The 13,748-nt window shown below is 37.3% G+C and overlaps 1 protein-coding gene across 5 annotated transcripts in view; it reads right to left on the bottom strand.

Annotated features, from left to right (window-relative positions):
* The window catches only part of LOC115440910 (LIM domain only protein 7), a 168,657-nt gene that overhangs the window by 30,448 nt on the left and 124,461 nt on the right, over positions 1-13,748 (bottom strand). For all 5 annotated transcript variants that reach the window (XM_030165412.2, XM_030165410.2, XM_030165413.2 and 2 more), the window contains 2 exons: positions 12,860-13,060; positions 6,316-6,455 (listed from right to left, as the gene is read on the bottom strand). In XM_030165412.2, the coding sequence (XP_030021272.2) occupies positions 6,316-6,455; positions 12,860-13,060 (341 nt within the window). The remainder of the gene's footprint in view (positions 1-6,315; positions 6,456-12,859; positions 13,061-13,748) is intronic.

The raw sequence follows: 13,748 nt of genomic DNA, 5'->3' as shown, positions 1-13,748 counted from the left end.
GCAACACGACACAGTATACATGCCACGGCCCAATTGTGGCTGGATCGAATGGCTAGAACCAGGTCCAAAACTAGATACTAAACTAGGTAAGCTAGATGATGGAATTGACTTTCAGAATTCGCTTCTATTGGCCTTATGACTAGTCCATAGGTAGAAGAAATGAGGAATGTTGAAATACCTAGATAGCTCTTGCATCTTATACTTAGTATCGACTAGTTATTGCAATCAATTGCGCAAGAACTTCCAAATTCGTTTACATTAGCAGTAATATTTCAATTTTTACAAATGCCACTTCCGTAAGTTCGTCAAGCTTCAAAATTTGCAGAAGTCGGTGTACTGAGATTATTTATACGGTAAATTTTTGTTTAGATAACTTCTGCAAGTTCTCCTGTTCATTTAAACTTCGCATAAGAGAATTACTTGTTGCAAAACAGCTGATTTCTGTAATATCGATGGTTACTAAGTAAACTATCATATCTGAAAAACACTACTGTTTATCACTTAACCCATTTAAGATTATAAACAGAAGATTTTGTATTAGATACAATAGTTTACTTAGGACCCATCGACATATCAACCATACGCGAAATTTTGCTCTCAGATTTTAACTTGACTATTCTGTTATTCTTGACTTTTAATTTGACTATTCTGTTATTTAACAACCTTTTCTTGGTAACGGTGTCAAAACCCTTAAACACCAAGCTCAAAGTTACCTAGCCACTGACTGATAAACTACAGTTAATGGAAACACATTGTTAGATGCATCTAAACGCATAGGATGTGGTTGGCTACGGTGTTGACATTAGACACGGGTATTGAGTTGCAGCTTTTTAACTCTATTTATAATATATCATGGGAATTATTGACTAAATACGTGGTGAATGATTTGGCATAGTGACAGTCTACAAGCTGTCTGGGACCCACTGAATATATTAAAGCTGCCTGGCATTTTAACTCTAGCAAATGTCGATTGTCAGAAAAAAATAATTATTTTTAGACAGCCTTAATGCACTGGTGGTAGGATATATTTTATATCCGTCCGGATAGCGACCACAATACACAAGTTCTGAAAACCCGCCATAGTAGCCCATGTAAGTGTATCGCGTTCCGGGATGAGCTTGTGAATATCCGGTTCCAACAGGCCGGCATAATTGTGTCGACTGTCGAGGGGTAATCATCTCTCATCAGTCGACATTCTATTGGACCCCACTCCACTTACCATCAGGTGTAGTGAGGTCAATTTGCTGTGCTCGTTTAGAAAAAAAAACAGGCCTCTGCAATAAATTGAAAAACAAACTCGACAGAATCAATCAAGCCCACGCTAAACCAACTTGTAAAAGTTAAAACAATTTGAACCTGATTAATACAATTCTGAGCAGCTGATTAATCTGTCAAGTGATGTAATGACGCAAAAACTAAACGAGATGTTTATTTAATGACATAATCGTTACGTACAGCGAGAATAATCGATTCATCGGAATTTAGAAATATTGGGCTAAATACCAGCAAATGTGCCCTGAATGACTTTTTACAGTTACGTATCACAAGATGTACTAAAGGCATTTAGGACGTAATTTTCTTTTGTAACCAGTGTTTGTATTGGGTTTGTTAATATCTAATCTCATAGGGTGATGATGAGTTTATATACATAATAATAATATTAGCCCTAAGTTATTTACTCCCACTCCTGGGCACGGGTCTCCTCTACTACTGAGAGGGTTTAGGTCCTTAGTCCACCAAGCTGGGCAAGTGTGGATTGGTAGACTTCACATAGCTTCAAAATTGTTATAGGCAACTTCTCAGGTATGCAGGTTTTCTCACGGTGCTTTCCTTCACCGTTAAAGCAAGCGATAATTTACAAAGAATACACATATAACTTTTGGAAAAGTCAGAGGTATGTGCCCTTGGGTTTTGAACCTGCGGCCATTCTTCTCGGCTGCCCGTTCCACTCCCAACGAGGCTATTGCCGCTTTTTGATGATGAGCTTAGTCTGGTTTAATACAGTTTGCTATTAGCAGATGTATCATCTACCATCAGACGAACGAACATCATTCAGTGTCACAAAAATTATGCCGAATTAAATTAATTATCTTTTTTTTTGTCTTAACATAGCCAGTGTATTACTACTCCACATAATAATACTAACATCTCATGTTTCAGGATGGCAAGCGCAGTGGAATACCAAACAATACTTTGTAATTCAAAGTGTTGGATGGTGTTTCTACAGTTTTGGCGGTCGTATCGCTTGCCATCAGGCGAACGGCAAGCTCGTCTCGTCATTTAAAGAGATAAAAAATGGGTTAACAGCGTTACCGCAAATCGTACAAATATCGAAAATCGTAAGCAATTTAAACCGCAGTCATGACAGTCAACAAAAACGTGTTTTTATCGGTGATTTCGCAACAAATACCGTAATTCACGAATGATACAAATTATTCTGAATTCAAATTGCAGAATTGGCAAAACATAATGCACAACACGAAATATAAGCAGGAAGTCATTGCAATAACACTTTTTTATAAAGCAAATTATCCACGGTCAACCGATGCGATCGGTAGCAAACGATATTATTAATGTAAATGCATTGTTGTTTTCGATCTGGTGCAAAATTAAATTAGGGATCGTTTTTGACATTCCCATATTCCACCTACTTTCTATATTAAAAATTAAATAGTTTGTAAAGATATTCGAATGTTTGTTAGAAAATTTATAAATGGCTATACTATGCAATTGATGTATCAAGAACTAGTTCTAGATTTGAACGGAAACAAACTCCGGATATTATTCGGTAAACAATAATTACTATTTAATTTCTAATATATTGCATAAGGGACTTTCACACGCAACGCTACAGTTTACTTTAAAAACAAAATGGCGGCGCGGTGTGCACTGCGTAATCCGATCAGTCGACAGGCGGCCGTCGACCGAGACGGACGTAACCGATACCGCGGCGGCCGCATGAAAGTTGATTTCCTTCGGCGGTGAAGGGTTGAATTTCATTCTTCTCATGCTTTGATAGGGTAGATTGGGTTTGATGTATCAAATAGTTTAGATGACTTTTTTTTGAAACTCTAGGGTAATGTTTTGTCTTTGCGACTAGCTTTTTAGGTATAGTATGTTCTTACGAATATATTCAAAATTTACCGAAGTGGAATTAATAATAATGGACCCTTTAGCCCCGGATAACATCAGGCAAATCGTAAGATAAGATTTGGTAGATTATTGATATGGAAAAATTTATATCTCGAGCATTATCGTCACAATTAACCTGTATTCCCCCTCTGCAGAACATTAAAGAAAATAAGCATGTCTCTAGAATCCGCTTATAATTATAATTATTGGCATATTATATAAGATTCTAATTAAAAGAACAAAGTTATGCAGTATGCGAGTAGTTTAAAGCGACAAGTAATAATAAAATGTCCAATAAAACACAAAGGTCAACAGATGACATTAATAAAATTATGAATGCGTTAATCGGTAGTCTTAATTAATTTATGTGCGAAACTCGGAGTATTTAAATTTATTATTAGAATTTAAGTGCCATGCGCTGTTTAGCAAAGATTTGCATTAGTATTATTGAGCGAAGTCTCTTCAAGACGGATAGAAGTCAAAGCTGAACGTTTAAATTTAAACGAGTTGGAAACTAAATAAGTCTACGTCTGTCTAAGGTGGGAAAAATAACATAATATTAGCATCATCTTTGAAGGGACAAAGGCACAACGCACATTTCAAAATTACAGCAAATCTAACACCGGACAAATTCCAAACAAGTCACAAGTTTTGTTTTAATCAGAGAACAAAATTTGAATATGCTTTTTAATATTGATGATCGAAGGATTACTTGTTTCATAGTCGAGTATGCCACTAAAAAGTAAAAAATCGGATAAAAAATATATCTAATCCAAAATCACCTCAAATTACAAGGACCAAAACTAACGCGTTAACTACGCATTCAAACCTGAGAATGTTGTGGGAAACATAACACAATAAAACGGTTTGATTTCTCATGACAAAAACACATAAAGCCAATTGTTAGACATAGAGGGCTACCGTGCAAAATGTAATTTACATTGTTACGAAATAGTAACCTTTGTGCGAAGGTAACATTTTTGTAGATGTGGTTCTGTATATTTTTTACCCCCGTTTTTACAAGTCGCTCTCAAAGTTAACGATGATTTTTTTATCCTGGTTTACGTGATGGCAAGTTCGATGAAGGCCAGGTATAATGAAGACCATGAGAACTGTACCTTTAAACTTACCAGAAATATGCCAGCCTATCTATTTAAAATTAATAGGGTAGAAGATCATATCAAGAGTAATATGAATTTAAGACATTAGAACATTTACCCTGGATTTCTGTTGCGTCATCTTTGAGTAGAAATATTGACAAAGTACATTATATTTTTCAGAGCCTAAAACGGGCCCTATGATATGCTCTCGATAGGCGAAGCAATAATCGTACAAAAACAGCACTTACGACAAAGTATTAGCAAGACATTAGTCATTGCATGTCCTGGCCGGTATGGAAACTAAGTCCGTATCATTACACGTAATTGCAGGAACTGTTTAGCATGCAACTAAATGATAGAAGGCACGCAACGAGGAATTTGTACTGGTATGTGGTTCTGAAAGTGTTATGGTTTTACTTTCTGTTATTTTTTATGTAATAAGTTGTTTGTCGCTTGCTGTATAGCAGGGTATGTGAGTAGATGAGGAGATTCTGGATTTGATTTGAGAGTTGGGTAATTTTTGAGCCTTTTTAATACAATTTGACTGGGGCTGGACTGACTGGAGCTAAGAGGTCGCTAGCAGGTCGTAAACACCAAGTCATATCGTTTCCGAAACTTGTAAACTCAAGATAGTAATTGTTTTGTTTGTTGTTTAAAATAAATATAATAATCCAATACTTAGTATTTTAAGTTTGTTATTCTTTGCTACGGAACCCTAAATCAACGCAACCGTACACCGCTGAGTCAATGACATCGATATAATGTTACAAGTGTTGCGAATCGATAGATCGTTACAAACAGCGTGCAGCACTAGCTTGTGAACTAACGAGTTTGAAGTACTTTGATAAAGGTTATTTGTATCATACACATCTCAATACAATACAGAATATAGTACAAAGCCGCTGGGTGTTAAACGGCATACAAATAAAAGCATCACGTATTTGCTGGTGGTAGGATATATTTTATATCCGCCCGGATAGCGACCACCGTACACAAGGTGCTAAAACCCGCCATTGTGGCCCAAGTGTCCGGGAACAGCCTGTGTATATCAACCTGTTACAACAGACTGGCATAATTGTGTCGACTGTCGAAGGCTAATCGTGTCTCGTCAGTCAACATTCTATTGGACTCCACTCCACTTACCATCAGGTGCAGTGGCGTCACGTAAAAAATCTATCCAGAATGTTACACGGCACTAGGTGACAGTATACTACGCTCGTCGTTTTGAGCCAAACTGAGATAAGCGGACCATGAAGACGCAAGCAGGCCGGAGTAATAGTTCCGATCGAGGATGTATTTATTCCTTCCGATCGACATTATTTTTTGGACTTCACGTCACTCAACATGAGGTGGAGTGAAGCCACTTTTTTGTACCTAAGATGAAAAAGCCTGCGTTTTAAGTCTTATAATGCTATATGTCCTATTATGTCCATCTAAGCGTATGTAGCTATAATATCCATCTAAGCGTACCACATGAGTCTGTATCAGGCTTGACAAAAACACACATTGCATTCGTACCTAGCCGGACTTTTTAAAAATCTAGTAACAATTAAAAGAAACAAAACTACAATATATACTCTGGACAGTCCCTACATTAAACCAATTACGCATTATGAAATAGTTGGCAAGGCCGCGCAACGTATTATTATGATAATGGCGGATCAACTTGAGAAATGCGCTCGATTGCCGGTTATTAGCTTAAATGCAATCATTTGATTAGATTTTGCATTGTGTAATAACTTAATGTTGGGTTGGACCGAGTCTTTGTCATGTCGCAGCTGGATAGACTTTATAATTCTGGAAATATTGAGGAGTTCAAAAACATTATTGTATTTAATTTTGGACGGCAATACCTTATGGTTCGAAGCCTTACGACAAAATGACAGCAAATGTATTTAATTTGGCTTTAAGTGCGTGAAATTTTCCTTCACTCCTGTCTCTTTTGGGATACACAGAGTCACACGAGACGGTTATGAAAAAAGTTTTCAGTATACATTTTCCATTGGTCTTTTTGGAATTGCGAGGATCTTTAATAACCCTTCGTGATAAAGGCTAGTAAAAGCATAAAACTAAGAGTACATACCGTTCTTCAAGCATCTCGTTGAAGGTCTTGGACTTGGCGCGCGGCTGGCCGGTCTCGTGCTCCATGCGCCGCACCTCCACGCAGCGCTCGATGATGTGCTCCACGCGCTTCCGCCGCGACGACTTCCAGTTGTCCAGGTTCTGGAACAACAGTTAAAATTTACCATTACCAAACGAACCATTTTAAGGAAGAAAATTCTTCTGAAGAATGAGTAATGAACATTTTAAAAACTAAACACTTCATATTTTTATTTGTGATATATGAAAAGACTCGTTCGACTAGAATTGTACCTTTGTATAGAGATTTTCTTTGTGTTTCGCCGGTCAGTGAGACAACTGGAGATTTGATAAACCGCTCCTTAATCGGGTTTCTCTTTACGTAAATTTTAATCGAAAAGCTTTTGCTCGTTGCTTGGCCGCGTGATAGAGTTGTTTTGGGATAAAAGTCCTGCTATATTAAGCATTATTATTTGGCTATTTTAGCAACCTATGTCCTTCCCAGTCTCAAATCTCCATACAAAATTTTATCAACATCCGTTTTGAAGTTTTTAAGTATATAGCGTTCAGAGAGACAGACACGGCGGGGGACTTTGTTTTATAAAATTTAAAGATGAACAGGTGTGCTATGGGGCCGTCTACCTCTTCAGAAAAAGCTTACGTATACAAGTATACACTGTCTGACACGCAGTTTCGTCCGTTATACAATCTAAAAAATATTAAGTTACTCTGCATTCGCTAACGTTTTTATAAGTTGCGCAACACCAGCTGCTATTGTTTATTCATCACATCCTGGTTTTAATTACACTCGTACAATGCAGTATTCATTTACTATTTTTAATATTATTCTCTGAGTTTTACGTATATCTTGTTACATTTAAATGGAAAATAATTTTAAGCTAGATGTTGCATGGAGCGGAGTGATTTGTTTACAATAATGGTTCAACCCAAGCGACTTACCTGACCTCGTAGTTTGTTAATAAAGTTAATTTCGTGAATTCAATCATCATCATCAGCCGCAGGATGTCCATTGCTGAACAAGGGCCTCTCCCAAAGACTTCCAGATCGACCTGGAAGCGACCCGCATACAGCGACCTCTTGCGACTTTTATTAGATCAACATTTCGTGAATTTATTTGTACGAAATTTTGATTTTTTATTTAAATAGAATGATAAGATGCACATGCCGCTCGCCTGATGGTAACTGTGGTGTTCTCCACTTTATGTGTTCTTGGGTAGTGGAATAAAACAATAAAGTAAACAGTAAGTACAGCACAGCACACCGGAGATGTCCGCCCTGCGCCGCCAACGGCCCGGAAGTGTTGCGTTACCGTTGGGCTGTGCTGATCTTTATTAACAATATATCACAGTAACATCTACAAGCGCCCAAGGTGGGAGAGGGGTTGCTCAAGGCATTCAGGCGAAGTCCACACTTAAGTCGCATGGGTTGTATTTATGATTTCATTCTCGTTAGTCATTATTATTAAAAAAATAGCCAGCTATAGACTAGAAAAGCGTGACGTATCCAATTCCATATATCATGGTGTCCTGATAGCAAAAATAATGGAGGTCCTCATAGTGCTGGTAGCGGTTAAACATGTTAAATGAAAGGGCGTTAGCTCAATGAGTGATCCGCGATTTATTTCGGTGTATCAATCTTCTTCAGCCTTTGGAAGTCAAATGCCGAACATAATTCTCCCCTAAAGATTGCTAAACCAATCCAGGCAGAAGCGGCCTGCATTCAGCTAGTTTCAGTGACCTTTACAAGGTCGTGTGTCATTGGTCATGTTGTAGATGGACGTCATGATGTGGTTGGATGTTTTGGGTTCTATTGGAATCGAGCGTTCCTGGGTTATACAAGACTTTTAACGTGCTGTAAGTTTATAACTTCTTCTTCAACTTTTATCCCAATTTGATTCATGTATGGAGTCTCAACAACGCCATTGTTCAAATATGTTGCAGTCAATATTAATTTAGAATACAAATAGGCATATCGCGATGACATTAGGCATAATATAAAGGCGTCAGATCCGCGGCCCGTGACCTCCACACAATACCACATAGATTGGCATCGAAGACAACTTCCATAGCTTATACAGATAATAAAAAATAGACTGTAAACAAATAATTATAAGGGCTTTCGTACGCTAAAATCCAGGCAGGTACTACCGCAGTGTATTTTGCCGCTAAGCATTTTTGTGCTTGCATAATGACACAACAAAACGTTACGTGGTGTTACACAGCAGTTTTCACTCTAAGAAATCAAATCTTAACTTCCCATACACTATAATGTGTTTAATACCTAAAATTAGTGTCTTTACTGTATACTTGCTTGACTTGTAATCTAGTCAAACAATATGTTAGTCTATGATGTATTATTGCTTTCTTAATCTCCATCCTCATTTCCAGAAGCACATGCAAAATGTAGTAAAGTGCGCAAGCGCATATAATTTACGCGCGCGTGTCGGCACATCGCGTGTGAGAGATGAGTTTTTTTTTTATAATTTTACCCGTCCGTCTATAAATTGTTTACTGTAATTTCAAACAGTGTAAGTTATAGGAGGTCGCGAGAGCGGGGGCGGTCAGTAGCTATTTTTATTGTTTAACATTACTTTAATTATTAGAGTCTAATATTTTACAACATATAGCATAACAGCGTAGTTAATCAAATATTAAAGAATGTAATAACTTCTATACAGTTAAGGAAATATATTTGTGGATAAAACAAATACACACCGATTCATATCTACTTGAAATCTGCTACCCAATAGAATAAATATCAAAAAATGCAATAACTTCATACCCAGCATAATCTAATGTTTACGCTACGTCTTGTAACTTGCACCACTCAAATAGCTGTTTCTATTGCAGTGTGTTTAAGGGCGGTAACTCTGTGTTTGCGAACACGCCAGCATTAACAAATTACGACGATACAGTTTTATTGCCCCTTTTATTTAATCTATGGCTAAGACCGGGAGTCAAACCTGTTTATAATGTACTAGAGCTATTTCACTTCAATACAATTTGTCTAAAATGTAAACGGAAGTGTTAGCTCCATAATATTATTTAGGTATTATCTATATTCTTCAATAAAAGTGCAATTCATAAATGCGATTACTTGTGTATGTTTTTAGAAGTAAACGTAACGGCTGAACGGATTTGGATGGAATTTGGCCCACGGATAAAGCCTGTCCTGCATTAACATGTAGGCTACTATTTATCTCAGAAAACATTTCTATTTTGGGAATATTTTGAACGCAAAACGTCGCGAGCAACACGCCATTTACAGTTTAAGGCAAGGTTTAGATTAGCAAGAAATCTTGCAGAAATTTACTTCCTCAAAGATATTTTACCGTGTATACAATCATGCCAAACTGCCTTCTGTAAACTTTGACGCTTGCAAAACTTGCAGTAATGGCGCTAGTGTATAAAATTATTAAAATAAAATGTAAAAGGATCTTAGAGTTATTGCGCTATATATTGCCGCAAGAACTTGCTAGTCTTAACTCTGTTGCAATTGGTACCTACATTTCTTAGTATGTACCATACTCTTTAACAATGCTAGATATTCTGACCATGCAGGATACTCAGAAATGGTTACGCAACATGTCACAGAACGCAATTATCTTAATTATAGCAATTATTGTCTAACAAGCCGACATGCAAGAACACATATTTAACGTCTATTGATTTCTTTTATGAGTGCTCACGAGTTTTGTATGTATAAGTTCACGCTTATTGGGAGGGTAAGTAGGGGCAGTACACTAGTTTCGCTAATCGTATTTCTAGATGCGTGTAATTCACTACGCTCGTCATCCGGAGAAATGAAACATTGTTTCTATAATACCCAGTAAAATTGATTTTAATACTCTTTACGCTAGACAGACAACGCTTGGGGCAGATATGGACAAATCTTGTAATTATACCTTGCTGGACTAAGAGACCTATTGTGTATTTTAGGGATTAAAACGCTTTAAAAAGATCTAGTTTAATAAAGTATTGAAGATAATTTTAGTTATTTGTTTGAATTTTATTTTATTGTTATTGTTGGCATTACTATTGTTAAATTTTGAGTTAGATTATATTGTTAGTAAATGTTTTGGACAAGTGCTGTAAACTTTCAATACATATATAAATAAATAAATGAAAAAGTACCTATATTTGACCATCTACAGGCATTCCCAAACAACAAAAAAAACGATTCTATTGCGTTAACTTCTAAATAATCCAAACGTCTAAAATGTAATCTAACATACACATTTATGATCGATTTCACACCTCATCACGAAACAATAATGTGTTATAATAAAAACAAATTATACAGTGTTACCCAGGACGACGGAAACGCATTCCACGCAGCGATTAAAAAAACGCCGCGCGTTGTATCCGCCGCCATGGAATAACTTTAGATATACCGCCGGTACATAGTATTGTTTATCACGATTGTAGAAAAATATTTAATGGAAGATTTGTGATAGTGTAAGGAAAATGTTAAGGTAAAAACGCGTTGAGGATAGACTGTGGTATGATACTAAAAGCGGTTATAGTCTAGTTGCTTGTGGAGCAGACTGCCGAGATGAACGTCCGCGGGTTCAAAAACCAATGGCACATACCGCTGACTTTTCTAAAATCATATGTATTTTTGTGAATTATCGCTTGCTTTAACGGTGAAGGAAAACATCGTGAGGCAACCTGCATATATTAGAAGTTCTCTATAAGAATTTTAAGGGTATGTGAAGTCTACCAATCCGCACTAGACCAGCGCGGTGGACTAAAGCCTAATCCTAACTGATAGTAGGTCTCTAATATGTGAGCTTCTGCTTGGGTAGGTACCACCGCAATGACTATTTCGGCCGTCAAGCAGCAGCGTGTAGTCACTGTTGCGTTCCGGTTTGAAGGACATTGTAGCCAGTGTAACCTCTGGATATAATAAGACTAATAAAACATCGCATGTTTCAGGATGGCGAGCGCAGTGGAATACCAAGCAATACTTTGTAATTTAATGTGTTGGATGGTGTTTCTACTATTCAAGGGTGGTATCGCTTACAATAAAAATATATCTGTCTGAAGAAGATTACACAATTCAATTTATGTGGTTGCTGTGGTTGCATATAATCAGAGTTGCAATATTTTTTTGTTTGTTATGAATGTGTGATACATTTGTAAATTATCATTGTAAACTCAGTTTGCAATCTTAAATAAATAAATGTCTATCACGTTGGTAAACGGATCTCTGTTTAGTCTATTCACAAATCATGACAAATAAAGGAAACTGGTGCCGCGACGAGCATATTAATCAGCGATGGTTTACCGCGGGTTATTCCCATTACTGAACTACATGCTACGTCCTTCTAATTATCATAAATATTATATATAGATAGTCAAACGAAATAAGTAGATATGGTACTAGGGAAAGGAGAAAGGCATTTTTATAGGAACGGGTCCAAAAAAACCAACTCCACTGGATAACTATTGTGTCATTATAACAAAAAATCTGCATGTGTGTCACCCCTCGTTGATGTCTCACCTTATAGTAAATTCTTATAGCTGTATTTATGGATATAAACAACTCAGAATTAAACAGATTAAAATTTACCTATACAATACAAGAGTTATGCTTAATGCTTGCCAACATTTGATGTAGAAATGAAAAAAAAAATCGTTTCTACATTTACAGAATAAATTGTTATTACTAACGTTAACGAAAGCATTTGAAAAATGATTTATTTAAGCTCAAGTTAGAAGTGTTCCAAACTCCAATGGAAGGAAGACGAGTGATTGAACCATAATCAAATTCGTGATTTCATTTGTGTATTTGCACTAATACACAAAATGAAGGAGGTTACACACTAAAAAGTGCGTGAAGTGTATTATTTGCCATATCACGGCGCCGAGCTGATTGCGAAAAAAATACCGTAATTCCTGCTTTAGCATGACATGCCAGATTATTATCAACTACGTAGCAAAAGAAAACTAACAATCTCGAACTAATTATGTTGGCTCTCGTCAAGTTCCGTGAAACGGTCGATTGAGGCCGAGCGATGACAAATCACTGATGGTTTTAATTGCCAGCCTCGTGGGGCGGAGTGGTCTTTACTCTTCTTAATGGGATATTAGTCTTTGGGGAAATTGGGGCCGTATTGAATGACCTAGTTTTAATTGAATTATGAGACCTAGAGTGGTAGTGAGTAGACTTCCAGTGGCGCGTACTACCAGACGAGGGACTTGACGTGTCATTTACATAGAGGAAATATACAAATACACTTAATTTTGTTCACCACATTACCTGAAGGAAAGACCTTTCCCGTAATAAAATTTCCACCATGTACTTTTCTAATTAAAACAATAACGTGTATGGTAATCTTGCACCATATCTAGGCGGTCTACATTTTCCAGGCTTCACTTTACTCGACTACGCGCGTGAAGCCACATTGTCAAGCTAGCAGTAACAACACGCAGGACATGGTCTGTCTAGCTGTGGGCCTAATCTTTTCAGAGGTTATTGAGTTATGATAAACATCACATCCAATAAATTCACTCCCAACTCACCGATTGCCAATCCTCCTGCCTCTCAATGCGCGCTGGCTCGGTCCGTTTAGCTAGCTCCGCCCTGCGGAGCTGCTCGCGCGCTCTGCTGCCGAGGTCTGCAGGGCCGACCCGCACGAACTGCAGCGGGTTCGCGGCCGGCTTGCCTGGCAGGACCGCCGCTGTATGAGGCCTTGTGGCTAGGAAGTCCGCGCTGTCTGTTGTCTGTAACAAAATAGGTTATTCGTTATCTCCCATAGAAGTGTATTGGTGAGGACAATGCAAATTTTATGTAAGGATTCAAGAGTCAGTGGCAGTTTACAAGAAAGTACATCACAATTACCTACAAGTAACAATAGAATTGTTGAATTTGGTTACAAATTATAATTTATTTACATTTAAAAATAAATGGTGGATAGAAATCTGTTGCTGTTCGTGAAGGCGATTTAGTCTACAGATTAAAAGTGAATTTACAACGCTTTTTTGATATCACGATAATTTGAATTATGTAAAATCATAATCAGTTTCACTTTCAACATTAATCCGAAATACACCAAATAACACAGTATAAAATTTTCTTAAACATCAATTAACTCTACCAAATTCCACATTTATCGAAAGCCTCTGTTCTAGCCTTGTCCAATTTTTTTTGCTAACTTTCCAAAAATTAAAGCCGAAATTAATTAACTGCGACAGTTATAACGGTGGTGTAACAGCTGTTAAATTAAGTCGTAAGTCGATTGGCCACGGCGTCGCCTGCGTCTAGATTAACTGAGGTAATGGTGGTTCTGTTAACTTCGATATGCTTTCTGTTATTGTGTAACGGTATAGTAATAGCAACCCTGTATAACTGTCCCACTGCTGGGCAGGAGTTTCCTCTGCTACATACTCCACCAAGCGTGGTGTGGTTTGA

This window comes from Manduca sexta, chromosome 6 (genome assembly GCF_014839805.1).
Source record: "Manduca sexta isolate Smith_Timp_Sample1 chromosome 6, JHU_Msex_v1.0, whole genome shotgun sequence".
Classification (NCBI taxonomy): Eukaryota; Metazoa; Arthropoda; class Insecta; order Lepidoptera; family Sphingidae; genus Manduca; species Manduca sexta.
The sequence above is the reverse complement of the archived record's forward strand: the minus strand, read 5'-3'. Positions and strand labels throughout refer to the sequence as shown.